Genomic DNA, 15,184 nt, shown 5'->3' with positions numbered 1-15,184 from the left:
TCTCCAACGAGCAGGTATTAGTCTGTCCGGTGGCACGATGTCAGTCTAGAGTGCGTGCCCATTGGTGCAAGCTTGTGTTCACCTGCCTTAAAGTGCAGATTCCGCAGCCTCCTAAAGTTGTATCCGACTATAGAAACACGTAATGCCTTGCACCAGTTGCATAGACTTCTGCAACTTGATAGCACACAATGATCAGGAGCAGAAATCTATAAAGGCATCCCAGCAAAGCTGGCTGGCCACACTTCCATTACGAGGGGCTGTAAAAAGGTCTCGCCAAATATTCCCATGACGTTCTTGAAAAAGAGGTGGTGTTTGGCACTTCTTTAGAATCAAAAACAGATTACAGTGAATGTTGTGTAGCACGTCAAAACAAACTGAGCTTGGTTATCTGCACAGCATGTAATGGGAGGTTGTGCTTCACATAGGATACAAACTGCTCTGTCCAGTACAATTTTGAGGCCGGTATGGCACCTATTATGTCAACAGCGTCAATATACAAATTACACTTTTCACAGGCCATTGATTTCCCCATTATTTTTGTATGATGGTTCTTTCAATCAGTGCTTGTATTACATGAGCAGGTGGATTTGAAAGCAAAGCTTTGTTTGCAAACCTTCCGACTCCCATAATTGTGTGGCAAGGCACTGGCATGTTGTCGAATAGCTCACACTTCCTCGGTCCTGCACCAAAGAAGCCGAATGCTATATTTTAAGTTGGATCGCACAACAATTCAACGGCACACAAAGAAGAGTAACACACACAGCAGAGCATTCTGCTGTGTATTTCTCTTCTTTGTGTCCCATCGAATTGTTGTGCAATTAAACTTCAAGCTTCCATACCAATACACCCAGTCTTCAACCTCACCAATGCTCTAGTTATTAGGCCACAATGGTGCACATCTTTGAAATTTCCTAACACAAATTAGCTCTCCAAAAAATCACAAGTGTTAAATTTTGCAGCACAGGTGTATGTATGCACGTGCCATATTCTTTACCACTAAACTCACAGGAATCAAAGGGGCAAGCATTAACCAGCCTTGCTGCTGCCGTTACCATTATCATCATGACACCAATGGAAAGACAGTGCCACATTTCAGTAAAGGGAGTGCCGAAGGGAAAGGTGTGACAGCGAGGGCTTACAATAAAAATAACGGTTACGAGACATGTTCAATGCCAAAATATGCTGCATGTCGCTCATCCTACTTTGGCACTGCGGCGAGCATTTACTCGTTTGAGCATATCACGTTTTGTGTAATCATTGCTCTAAAGCTGTACAAATGGTCTATTTGCTCGGCAATTTTGATTTTTATCATGGTGGGTTAAAGACCCACTTTTCATTGGCATCTGCACCACATTTCTCCCGATATGTAATTTTGCCTTGGTGGTTCATGACATCTTCACGTACCGAGAGTTCTGCAGAGCAATGGATGTGCGTTGCTCTACAGCTTAAGAATTAGAGCCCCATTATGAGACGAAAATATACAATTTATCCATCCGGAATAATGCCGCCCCCCAAAAAATAGAAGATACACTGAACCTCTGGCACATGCATCGACAGTGAACAGAGCAAACAATCTGAAGTATTCTCTTCATGCAAGCCAACACACTAAGATTCTCAATGCATTTTCATTTCGCCACACATGCATAGGCACAACCGGCTTGGTGCAACATCGACATCTCGCGCTACAACAAATTGTGCAATGCCTCGCTGTTTCATAGTGCGGCCGATAGATTACGCATAACTAAAATTCAGCATTGTGCATACTAAGTAACTTCACCAATGAAGAACCCCAAGTTCTTTATGAGATTAGGATTCATAGGTTACTTCACACAATTTGTGATATCTATTTATCTATTTGTACTTAATTAACCTCTTTCCCAAGAAAATGAGCCATTTGGAAGGCACCCTGACAGACAAGTAGTACAATCGACAAAAAGTCATCAACCAGCGAAAAAGTTCGTATCATAAGCAGCCGCATGTGAGATGTCGCTAACACAAAATTTAAGTCGGCAACACAGAAGTGACAAATTTGGCAATATGGCGTGTCTAAACATTGCTTCAATGTTAATCACAGTAACGCTGACACTGAAGGCGCCTTAATTCCTACGTACGTTCCGTCGACACACCCGACTACGTTCGTAATGCTCCCACGAAGTAGGAGGCATTCTTTTATATATGCCCGCTCAGCCGCAGTATTCTGGAAAGCTAGCCACCGCTTACGCACTGCCGCATCAATAAGCGCGTCAGACACATCTCTGACACATCTCTGACACAGTGGCTAACAGCAGTTTGATGGCGTCCAATGCAACGCTCGGCGCCGACGCTTCCCTGAAAACTCCCAGTCCCGTAGAAACGGAGGGCACAGATGACTTGCTCTACGACGGTGAGCGAATGAAGCCCGCCACGCTGTCTCCGCAGACGAGAGTCTTCGCCTTGCTCGTCACACAGCCAGCGCACTGATGTCTTCGACAGGCGAAAATGACGCTGAAACTCCCCGTCGGTCATGTAGGTGAACGGGTCCGGACGGTCATACTGCCGCTTGCTGCCGCTGGATGCAATGAAACAGGCTGCTTCTGCCGCCCCCATGTTCTCGAGTTGAACTCGGAGGGGGTTTCGCGATGTGCGAGTTTAGCACGAGTTCGCCTGACAATCAAAACCAGAGGTCAGGGCCCGCGCGAGGCGTGTAACTCTTGTGCGCGCACCCACTACAGTTGGGCCACGCCCAACTTATCTTCCGGCAACAGTGACGCGGTGTCGAGCTGAGAGGCATCAACAATCTTGACCGCCGACATAAAACACGCACAACGCACTGTCATCGGTGATGTACTGAGCACCACTAACAAAAACAAAGCGTTGACTGTCGCTGGCTTATGCATACATCTTCTCGGGCTGAGATGGCCCCACAACACGGTTTCATTGCCTGCATTGTGGCCCGTAGCACACGCTAAATAATTATCGGCACGTCACTGTAGCTGCTTGCAAGGCGTCGATGCGCCGAGGGGGACGACGATGCTGAGGAGTGCGTATTGCAGCAGTCGTTTGAGATGGCTGCTCTGTCATCGGTGATGAAACGGAGCCACAGCGTCGTAAACACGATCAGCGTCCGAGAATCACTCGCTCTCCTAGACCCAGTGCAATGGCATTTTTTCATCACAAGCACTGCGCACTCAACAGTTCCAACACCTTTCTCCGTTCGAAGTCTGATTTCATAACTGCACACAAGAGCCCTCACCTGCCAAAATGCGAGTGCTGCGGTGTCGTTACGATATCCATCTGCGATCGCTGCTGGCTCCAGCAGAGGTAATCCGCAAGCACCTTCGACTGCACAACACACTCATATACTGCGTACATGCGCTCAGACGCACCTTCACTGGGCAAGCGATGACAAGAGATGAATTGTGTCGCTGGGACGCACGCACTTTTCGCAAAGTATCGCAGAGGCTTCGCGCACAAAGATAAACTGGTACATTTTCACTGAACTGCGTCACTACGCACTCCAAAATAACATGCCGCCATCTCGCCGCGACAGCCGTTGTGACGTTTTTAGTTGGTAAAGCGGGGGCCTTAATCGTCTAGTGAAGCGCCTGCGATGAACAGCCGTACCGCGGCGCTGCGTGTCTATTCCCCTAATAGAGAAAGAGTGGCCATGTCCCTCTATGGATCATGACCGACTTTATTGAGAATAGCACTGCAGCGCCCCTAGGCGACTTATCACCGTATGAACGCCCTCGTGCGTGCGACCCGCTTCAATGTACCGCTTCTAAGCTTTCGCCTCACTGTCGCCACTCGCGGCAAGAAGTGCAAAATGTAATAATTTGCTCGATCTCCGTTTGTCATCACAAATTTCTAGCACTGAAAACGAAAAACAGATACCTAAAGAAATAAAAATGTTCGTTATTTTATTTGTTGTATTTTAACGTATTCGTTTGAGTGGAAATGTAGGTGCAAAATGCACCGCATGTACCCTCTTCGCATTCGACGGAGGAAAGAAAGATAGCACCAGAAAGAGGAGGCACGCCCTTGACGCGCCCGGGAAAGGCGTGGCAAGCGGCTCACGGCAAGTGTGCAGACAGACAGCGGGACAGTCACGGAATCGCTAGGTTGCGATAATCCGTTGATAACAATACGCGGCGCTGGCGCGTTTCGTTGTGCAGTCTTCTGCGCTTGAAACGTGGAAGCAGTGTGCCGCGCAGGGTGCGCTCATGTTGACATACGCGGATTTTTGTCTACATATTTTTTTGCCTGCAGCTTCGGCGCGTTTCACGCTATCTCCGTTCACTGACTGCCGTCGAGCAAACTCGGGTAAAACTCGGGTGAACGAGAAACTCGGCGCATCCTGCCTAGCACCCCAGGCCGACTTTTTCATTCCATTCTCGCATTACGTCGTCGTCATACATTCGTGGTCATATTGTTGCCGTAATGCCGTTGCGTGCGTTCCGTGCTCGTCATTTGAGCTTTTAGCTTCGATATGCGATTGTCGTCGTACATTTGTCGGCATGCAGTTGTCGTCAAACCATCGTTCAGCCTTCGTCATATTACCGCCGTCAGTCCGGAATCGTCATCCCGCTGCTGTCACGCCGTCTACGTCATACCATAGATGTCCGTCCTGCTTCTTCATAACCCTGTCTTCGTTTCATCATCATCTCACAGTCGTCGCCAAACCATCGTGCACGTTGAAGCGTCCTTCAGTCGTAATTATTCCGGTGTCGTAATGCCTTCGTCTCATCGCCGTGCTCGTCAAACCACCGTGATCACGTAGCTGTCGCCGTGCGGTCCGTGGTGGTTCTATCAACTCACTCCAGTGCCTTCATGCTGTCGTCGTCACGCCATCGTCGTCATTACATGGCCGCAATTCCATGGTCATAATATTATGTCATCGTGGGTGGGATCCGCACCTTCGAGTGCCAGAACTTTACGTTGAGCTGGTGTGTCACAGTGAAAATGTGTCAGATTCGGTAACGTATCTTTGTAGTCGGAAACAGTCTTTGGAAACAAGTCTTTGCAAATGAAAGCTTCGCCTAAGCCGATTTACACATTCTGCACATCATCAAAACGATGTTTGCCTTTTTGCGAATACACGAGGTCACTTATGACGTTGTTGGGTACCGCTGTCTGCTGAATATCTCACACGCAGGACAGCACTACCATTGTTACCACCCTTGCTGATGTCCTGGCTGCTTTACATCGCTTTCTACCGAATTACTCGGTGATTCAACAAATCACATCAAGATATCCTCCCTGCAATACATATACGTCGTAAAGAGCACACTTCCTTTATAAAAATGAACATCTGATGCCTACTTTGCTATAGTTTGGGGTCTGGCACGTCTGGTTTGTCGTTATTTTGCCCAGTAAAGTGCAGTTTCCTATTGCGCTAGTTCCAGAATCTGTCCACCACCCAGAATACGGCGTCAGAACGGGAGCTCATAACGGGTACACTTGACTCTGAGTTCACAGGGGTCATTTGTCCTGGGTCTCCGCGTCTTGCCTCGTTCACTGGCAGACAGTTAATTGTTCTGGTAAAAAACGCTGTGAAATATACAATAAGCGGCTTGTAATTCCTTTACACGCTTCATGAAAGCTTCCCTTCCCAGACTCCAATATGTGGGTTCGAAATGGATATTTTTATCCAAGGTGTGCTTATTATTCCAGCGCTATTGTCGGCCACCTGTTTCAAAGCCTCACATTTGCCCGCAAGCAAAAAGCAGTTCATTCAATTTCCGCCGTGCTGCTTGGAGATTACTTATTCTTAGTGGTAAATTTTTCCCGTTCTCATTTCAAATTCAGAGCAATCTTGATCCACACTAACATGCACAGCCTTGTCTAGGCACTTATGCAAAGCGCAATATATTCTACTTGTATACTCCAGGGACTACCAAATTCAAAGAATAGAAGGATCGGAAGTGGTTGTTAGAAAATTACAGTAGAAATGTTTTCAGCAAGGTAATCCACATCTTACAGCTATTACACAATGTGTGAACCAGACAAGGGGCACGTTAAAAGGACCCTAAAAGGAAAAGATTATTTCACTGGTGTTAGTGAATTACCTTTCCACATAAGAAAAACCACACCCTTACCGAGAGAGCACTGTTGGTACCCCAAAGAAGACGCAACAACAAAATCCGCGACTTCAAATTGGCGACGCCACCTTCAGCTATGCGCACGAGCTCACCATGACGTCATCGCTTTTGACGCCATCTACTCAGGCCTCCCAAAGTTGCATCGGAAAAAAATTACCTACATCGTATTCTAAAAAAGAAAAATACTAAACTTAGGAAGTTTCTAGAACTTTTATTGAACCACAACCGCCGAAATGCGAAAAAGATACTTTCCCACCAGTCACGCGACAATGACGTACAGGCCCTGAGGTTTCGGCGCGACATTAAAAATTGGAACATTGACCATCTTTCTTGCTTATAATAATCAACCGATTGCCGCAATACCAATCAGAGTACAGTTCTTCAAAAGTACCTTTTCAATCCAAACTAGTTCAGTGTTCTTTTTCAATGTTTCTTCAAGTACTCCATCTTCTACGCAGGTATACATTTGAGAACGTATACAAAAATCATGAGCCATTCCACTCTGTGAAAGCGGTTGACGAGTAAAGCTGTTTAGCACACGACACGGAGGTAACTCACAAATTTGAACAAAGGTGAGAATTCATTTATACACTTCATGGGTGGTCATCGTGACGAAAGGTACGCACACATTGTTTGGTAACGCCAAATTGATACATGTACTCCGCTAGGTGGTCGGTTGGGCCGGATCGGCGTGGCATGGGAAAGAATGTGTCGCCAACACGGAACGAGTAAACCGCTCTCTTTTCGCTACCGACACATCCACATATTAATCACCGACAACGCAACAGGGGTAGTGTCATCGCAGCTAACTTAAAGGGAAGCTGAAGAGTCTGTCGAATTCAATAAGACGCTCATATACGGTTGCGGGAACCTTATAAACCATGAAGGTAAAATTTTGGGGGGGATTTTTCACTTAGGAGCGACGCAATCGCCGGTTAAAATTGCGCTGTAGCTCCGCCCCCCGTCGAGCTCCGCGCGCTGCTGCTGACGCTGACGCTGACGATGCGAGCGGAGACCGGAAACCGCGGCGTAGTGACGTCAACACTGTTGTTCCGCTCCTTCGCAGTGCCGCGACCGCGCCTGACCGGGCTTATTTCTGCGTGCGTGCCGTCCTAATCTGCTTCACTCGACCCTACATTCCTTTGTTTGTCTGTATATAGGAGTGGTAGTTGACGTGCGCAGCATCAATTGAACTTGTAGGCCGATCATACCGGCGTGCTGTCCAGCCTACGCTTGCACGAACACCAGCGGCCGCGACGATGTTTCGATGTTCCATTAGTTCCTACAAGACAAGAAGCTTTCAGCTGAGTGGGAGGCTGCTGTGACGCGAAACAACTTCAAGCGCTCAAGAACAACAGTGTTGTGCTCTAACCACTTCCGTGACGATTACTACCGGAGTTTATCATTAATGCGTGCGTTGGGTTCTCCTAAAAAGAATTAGCACGCTGAACAGAAGGTGCATGTTTATCTCCCACCCTTGACGCAGGTTTCATCGCCCAGCGCAGCGAATTTTCTATTCGCACGTGTGTTCTGAAACAGCCTGCATGCAGCTACCATAACGCAGTGCAAGCGTAAAGTTTGCATGTGTTAGAAAGCCTGCTCACGCTAGGACGCTGCGCTCCCCCTTCTCTCGCACACATAGAGAAACCGACCATCTCACGTAGCTGACGGAATTCGCCGGTTACGAGTAGCGTGCGGATGGCGCGCTGATGAAGGTTCTATAATACACGTGCTACAACAGCCGGTAAACTTTTCCCGCGTTTAAACGTCTGTGTAGATTGCCGACAGCTTTGGGGCAGCGCACAAATGCCGAAGATCGCATCATCGCTTACGTTCTACGAGGAGGCATGCAGGAACATAACACTACAATTGTTTGCCCGGAAACGTACTCACTGGAACGCTGAATGCAGCTTAGCAAAAAACATACTCGCCAAAGAACATTTCCAACACAAGGAGATGCTAACACTTCGCCTTCGTTCGCGTGGAAAGCAGTGCTTGCACCAGCATTTTGTGCTTCTTGGAGAGGCCGGCTCTTCGCACTCGGCTCGTACATGTAGGGAGTAAAGTATAAACCCATTACAAGTGATCTTGCACGCGACAGCGACAGCGCGACAAGCGAGGCGATATCTGTCGCGTTCACTCGTCGCCTGCAAGCCGAACTCCACGCGAGCGACGGCTTTGAGCGACGACTTCCCGGTATGAGGGCAGCAATATACGGGCCGAAACTAGCGTGATGCATGCTTTATCAATTTAAGTTGATGTATTTTACTGAAGAAGGAGCATAAAACGTTTCTGAAGGTCTTGCACTAGGTTCTTATTTTTGCACGTGTAAAATTCAATAGTTTGCACGTTCCGTGCGACAAGCAGTAGTATTTGGGTTATGTACATCCAGTTTCGGCTTCGCACTATTGGCTAGTCGCTCATAGCGTTTCCGGGCGACGAATGACGAGTTCTACATTTCTAGAAACGAGCGATCGAGCGACAACACCGAGCGATCTGTTCAAGCGACGGCTCGTTTTGTCGCTCGAAGCCGTCGCCCGTCACCGTCGAGCGCAAAATCGCTCTCGTGGAGTTTGGACTTAACGCCGAACTCCTCAGAGACACGCAAGCTTTCGAAATTTTCCATGACCGTCTCAGCAAAACACCACCAAACTACCTTGAACCGTGCTTCGTGTGTAGCGGCAGCAGTCGGACGAACACCATTGTTGACGTCACGAGGCGCCCGACCAATCACAGGCGAAAACGAGGCGCGCGAGCTGGGCGTGTCTGCTGCTGCACTTTTCCTCGAAATAAAGTATGTTTGCACTTTCTTTCGCTCAATTTCGATGCGATATTCGAATTCAGAAAATTGAAAACCACGACGTACTGCTCTTCACTCATTTTTTCTGGAAAAGCTTTCAGCTTCCCTTTAAGCAAAGTCAGTAGCCATGAACTTTACCAGACTATGAGTCAGTGAATTTTTTGCTTGCTGATGGGGGTATGAGCCATTGCTCACGACGTATGAGCCATTCTTGATGAAGGTTTTCGACATGCTCTTCTTTATGTTGTATGCGTGATTAGAAAGAACGTAAGCACTGTTCGCTTAACATTGCTGGGTTCAGTGGCCTCTGCCTTAAGGGGCTACTAGCATTGCATTTTTTCCTTGCCTACAGGAGTATGAATGCTTACAGGCGTATGAGCCATTGATGATTATAGTTTTTGTTCAAGCAGAACAAAATATCATTGAACCTTATCCATATACAGTATCGCTGTAGTAAATTTTCATATTTACCACGATAGCTTTCACGATGCCTACTAAGTATAAATTATTGTCTAGCAGCACGCTGAGATGGAATCCCAAGTCTCCCCCATAATAGGCCTAACACCCTATATACTAGAACATTTATAAATGCTCTCGCATTTAAAAGGAAACGCATCATAAGTATTTGCCAGTCTTACCATGAAAATTCGGCATTACTGCATAATTTCTCTTATTTATTAACATATATTGCTATAGTTCGTCACGACTTCTGCCCAGAGCGCGTGTGCTCAATGTCTGGCTGCCACCTGCGAGCTCTCTTTCTATCGACCAAAGACACGAACGTCCACTGAACGCTCACGAAAAAGCTGAAGCTTCCAAGGACCCAGAACATCTCGTTGTACGAACCAAGGTCGTCCCTGAAAAATCCTGAAAAAAAAAAAAGAGAAAGGCATGTTCAGTACCCCAGCAGAAACAAGTTATTTTGCATTTGAATCTATACTCTAGGCCCACTAAGAAATTAGACAACCTATGAACAAGAATTAGCAGTCTCACATAAAGGGCAAGGCACTGATGGCGAAAACCAGGATTAGCGTTACGCAAGAGAACGTCGCGCAGTGTTGGAACTACAGGTGATTCCGACTAAGAAAAAAGAGATGCGCAGCTGCGCCAAAATTTGTGGCGTCCTTATGAGCGTTAATGCGCCATGTATGGCCTGTAATGCAATTGCACAGGCGTCACTACATTGCCCGTAAAGAGCCGCTCCAGTAAAATTACATAACTTTAAGGTTTGAGAACTGGTATTGCTCTGCCATTTCAGCATTTCACATTTTGGGAAAAGTTAAGATAAAATTCATGCGCTGTGAATTATATGTTTCATCGAGTATGTTTGCAGGTCGCCATAACCAATTAGCGTTATTGCGACAGCAATTTTATGGAGACCCTAGGCGTATTTCTGCCGTCACCATCGCCGTGATCTTCCGCATAAAGTCTAAGGGTGACAACACCGCCGCGCGTCGTATGCTGTATGTGCAAGTGAAAGTACGTGAGGAAAGCCGACCATCTCGGCTGAATCTGACGCGCGCGAAGGAAAGAAGTGGAGAGCAAACACGCCGTCTTCCATCGCGCCTAAGACCGCAGGGGAACGAGAGGGAGAGAGGTGGGCGCAGTTGCGCTCCGGCGGCAGCTAATGTCCGCGAATGAAACAAATGGGTAGCGACACACTTGTATGTTGCAGCCGCCGCTACTACGAGGAGCATGGAAGGAGCAGGAGAGAAAGTCTGCGTCTCCGAATTGGTTGAGCGCCATCACGTGGTATTTCTCGCATGCTTTTCTCTATTTTTTTTTCTTATTTGCCTCTTCTTGTCGCACTCCCCACCTTGACAGTTGGCCGTCGAGTTTCCGCGGCAAGGCTTTCGCAAGGTATATCACATGTTTTCGCTAAGTTCTGCGGCTGTCCACGTCATTGAAGAACTCAGTTTTTTGTTTTGAGTTATGCTAGGTATTGATTTTAAGAGTACCGGAGGTGCAAACGTGTACGAACGGAACTTTCTTCTTTGTTGAAGGGGTACGGAGCTCAGGCATGGGTTAACCTTACCCACGTCTGTTTCTGTGTGCTCATTCAGACCTGTATTCCTGATCGCGCTGTCGTCAACAGGTGTATGAAGCCATGGAGGGCGTAGGCTCTGTTCTGTCATAAATCGTGCTAGAAACGTAACACGTATTATTGTTGTACTACTCAGAGAGCGTAGCTTTGTCAGTCCATGCTTTTGTTAGGTGCGGCGAATATATTTTGCTGGGAAAATTTGTTCACTACCAGTGCAAGTGATTTTGACTATTGTGCGTAGGCTTTCTCCGCTTCGCCGTCTCGGCAGGATAAAGTGATGCGCTAGTGTTGTGGCTCATATTGACTTCAAACCTTGCAAAAGAAGAAAGTGCTCATTGATGAAAACCATTTCTATGTGTGACTTTCGCCTCTGCATACGCTTTGTTCACAAATAATGTACAGTTTCCGCTGTAATGCTTGCGCTTGAGAGACAACGGCACCAGTTTACCATAAAAGCGTAGGACCAGTTTCACTGCATAATGAGCTGCCAGTGTCATGACGAAACGACGAGAATAGTTTAGATTCCCCCCGTTGATCGCGCACGTTTCTACATGACGCTCACGTTATTCAGGCGAATATGTCACATGCCTTGCGTTCAGTGATCATGGCCCTAAGATGATTTTTTTATTGCGAGGGTAAATGCCTCAGGGAATACGGGGGTAAGGGATGGGGGTGAATAAGAATGATTAAATGAATGAAAAAAAATTTACGGTTCTAATGAAGTCCAAGGGTGATCGATAATGTGGTCCCTGCGTCCACGCAGTGTAATCGCTAGGATTACGCGGTGAAATTCCCGCTGCTGCGAGGTGCGGGAGCCTCGTCGGTTTCAGTGCAGGACAGACCCACAGCAGGTGGTGGATGTCGGCTTCAGCATTTCGCGACTTGCAAACTGGACACCCAGGGCGAGTATTCAACTGGCGAAAGTGCGGCCACTTCCAAGTTACGGCAGGAGTGAGGACAACCCCGTTCCGCATACTCCGATGCGCAACGTCCTCTGCACGTGTAAGATCGCCAGGAGGTTTACCGCCACGGAGGTATGAGAGCACCTGTGCGGCGCCGGAGGTGCTCCTTTCCTGTTAAAAGGAGGGTGGCCTCTTTCAGGTGAAAGAGTTGAGGCAGTGACGATGGAGAGCTCGCTAGATGTGTCGTAGAATCCGCACGGGTTTGGAAGCTTAGAAGGTCGCGTGGGATCCACTCGATAGATATTGGCTGCGGGATGCTTGCCGCCAAAAGTTGAATCTGTTGACATACTTCAGGGCTGCGACTGACGCGTCGCAGAAGCCGCGTCACCTGGAGGGTATCAGTTCGGGTGACGATAAAGGCCGTAGTGACCATGGGAAAGGCCGCTGCAGAGCGCAACGATTCTCGATCAACAAGGCGCTCAGCAAAAAAGAGGAAGGAGGCTCTTCCATTCGAAACCGGAACGCCTTATTAAGGGCAGCTGCGCAAGGGCATTAAAGTGCGTTGGTCGTTTCACTATCCTTAACGCTTGCATCAACGTACGGCATGATGGAGCCAAGCGCAGTTGGGCGTCTTCAGATATAATTCGGTGACGAAGCAACGCCGCCGCGTGAGTTCATGTCGGGCGACGCATATCAGATGGCTAGTTATCGCTCAGCTGTACAAAACTCCAGGGAGGAAGAACTGGCGATGGTGGTGGTAGAAGGGAGTACGAGAAAGCGTAAGCCCTGAGAGCACACATTGCGTGTGAAAGGCTGGCCTTAAGCGTGCGAGCATCGCGTCGCTGCTGCACCAGCTCATCTAGAGTGTTCAGCTGTGCATTCTCTTGGAGAGCTACGACTGGGTTGATGCTGGGATGGAAAGTGATGACCCTCATTGCGTCACGATTAACAGCTTCAAGGCAGTCCCGTTGTGCCCTCGTCAAATGCTGGAATTGGGATTGATAAACAAGGCGCGGCTGCACTACCGCCTTCACCAACTGCCGCGCCAGGTATGAGCGGGCGCCGCCCGTTTTAGGAGCAATGCGCCTAATCAGACCCAACGTCTGAATCGCCAGCTTTTTAGAGCTGGAGAGCCAAGCAGTTCCGGATCCCGTCTCGTGGACCGTCACACCTAGAATTTTTATAGTTGAACAATCTTGACGTGGGGTGGAAGTGCAGCGCAAACAACATCCGAGTTGTTGAATCGGCAGCTACATAGCGCTGCACACACGCAAGCGCATCGACTTTGGCGTGTACCGGCGAACCCTTCATCGCACCCCTTTCACTCCAGGCAAGTGTCTTTAGAAATCAAAATAAAGAACATGATCAATGTAATAAAAATAACTCGCGAAGCGGGTTGATCCGTGCAAGCCACGACAATGTTTTTGCCTACGAGTACCGTGGACGACACATACACACTCGAACAAAGTACTGGCATGTATATAAACACCATGCACATTACGTATACATTATTGGCGAGACAAAGAAATCAAATTTTTGTGCTAGTATTCGACAATAAAAGGAATTTGTCCCCAAAACTAGCCTCAAAAGCGTTCTTCAAACTCGAATCAGGCAGCCAACCCGAAGCCACAATGAAAGCGCGCAGTTACGCGCCGAAAAAGCATAAAAACGTCTTCTCCTACCAGGTTCATGGCGTTTCATCATCGCTCTTTGCAGGACACGCAATAATCAAGTGCTAAATACGGTAAAAATTCATGCGCGAACACCCAACAACAATTTTAATATTTCACCTCCTGCAACTCTATGAGCGGCTTACGAGCGAACGACCAAACTGCGAGGGCAAGCTAGGACAGAAAAACCGAGCTGCGAGAAGGCCAGGGGAAGGAGGAGCCGAGCGTGGAGGAATGTCGCTACTTTTCAGTTTTATTCAGGGACCTTAGAAGCGGCGGCGCATTTCCCTTCCGGGCGAAGGGGAACTGGTGATCGCTGCTGAATCTCGCGTGCGATATATGGAGAAAAGCGGGGAGGCAGCCCGGGAGAGAGGCGAAGGGAGCAGCTTCGACTACGCCAGCAAGTGAGTACTTTGCACGGCTGTGCATGGTCGCTCACGCGATGTCTTGAACTTTAGGAATATCCAGACGGCTCACGCGTTTTAGTTCGCTGTTTGCTCGCCGATGTTGCGCTCGCTGCTGCTCACAACCGCGTTTTGACAGCCAGTGTGCGTGCTCGTCGAATGTGATGTGTTCATGTTTGCGTGTGGGTTCTGGCACCGTACTTGTTAATTCAGTTAGTAAGTGAGTGTTTCCAAGTTTATACGGCCGATAAATCTACAGTTTTTCTTCGTATAGCTTTATACTAATTGGCTATCACAATCGATGTTTCGCCTTTCGGGGGAAACTGCGAGTTTTTATCTTATATTGCACACACATGCACACACACGGAGGGAAATAAGGAAGAGGCAAGCTGGGAACTGCCACCGAGAGACTAAGCCTGCATACCCTTTAGGATGGAGGGCAGAGAAACCGCGACATTGAACAAAAGGGAATCCAACAAGAAATAAGCAACCAGGTGACAAGCCACAAAGACGAAAGTAAAGCAAGACAGAAACTGAGTAAGTAGGATCAGCACATAAAGGCAGGAATGAAGAAAGATACACACAGCTCATACTAATTACACAAAGGTGTAAAAACGCTGACAGTGACGATGAAAATTTGTCTCGAGTGTAATACATAAAGATGTACCTATCACTCGCGAGTGAATATTTATACGGACATGAGAGCATTTATGCGGTACAAACAGCAGTCACACGGAATGCACCGCAGCGAAATAAAACTGAGCGTCTTGGAACGAATGGAAAGCATCTTGAAACGCTCATACTGACGTCCATGATGTCATTAGCAAATAAATTTTTCGATACCCAAATTCACATTTATTTTTACTAGGCGGTTTTAATTTTCAAAACATAGCGTGGCAAGACTGTGTTCCTTCCACTATGCAATCATCTTCCGAGTGCGCCCACTTTTTAGACATCTGCGCCGGTTTCAATCTAACCCAAATGATTAATGAACGCACACAGAGTACCAAGACTTCCTCTGGCACTTTAGATGTCCTTTCTACAACAGCTCCCGATTTGGTCTCTCCTCCTACATACCTTAAAAGAATCAGGACCACTCGCTTCTGCACTTCGCACTTAAGAAGGGAGTTCGCTCCAGGAAAGTCGTTGAAACTGTATGTGATTGCAATACCGCCGATACCACATTCATTACAACTAAACTAGAATCATTCATTGCTGACTACACGCACAACTTTTCTGCACCTACCGTAAACGAGAACTGGTCATTGTACGAAAACAAGCTGC

The 15,184-nt window shown here is 47.7% G+C and overlaps 1 protein-coding gene across 1 annotated transcript in view; it reads right to left on the bottom strand.

Annotated features, from left to right (window-relative positions):
* LOC142576277 (monocarboxylate transporter 12-like) overlaps positions 1 to 15,184 on the bottom strand; it is a 166,419-nt gene that overhangs the window by 919 nt on the left and 150,316 nt on the right. Inside the window, exon 6 of the mRNA XM_075686331.1 lies at positions 9,680 to 9,747. Coding sequence (XP_075542446.1) covers positions 9,680 to 9,747 — 68 coding nt within the window. The remainder of the gene's footprint in view (positions 1 to 9,679; positions 9,748 to 15,184) is intronic.

This window comes from Dermacentor variabilis, chromosome 3 (assembly GCF_050947875.1).
Source record: "Dermacentor variabilis isolate Ectoservices chromosome 3, ASM5094787v1, whole genome shotgun sequence".
Classification (NCBI taxonomy): domain Eukaryota; kingdom Metazoa; phylum Arthropoda; class Arachnida; order Ixodida; family Ixodidae; genus Dermacentor; species Dermacentor variabilis.
Note: the sequence above shows the minus strand (reverse complement) of the source record. Positions and strands in the feature narration are given on the sequence as shown.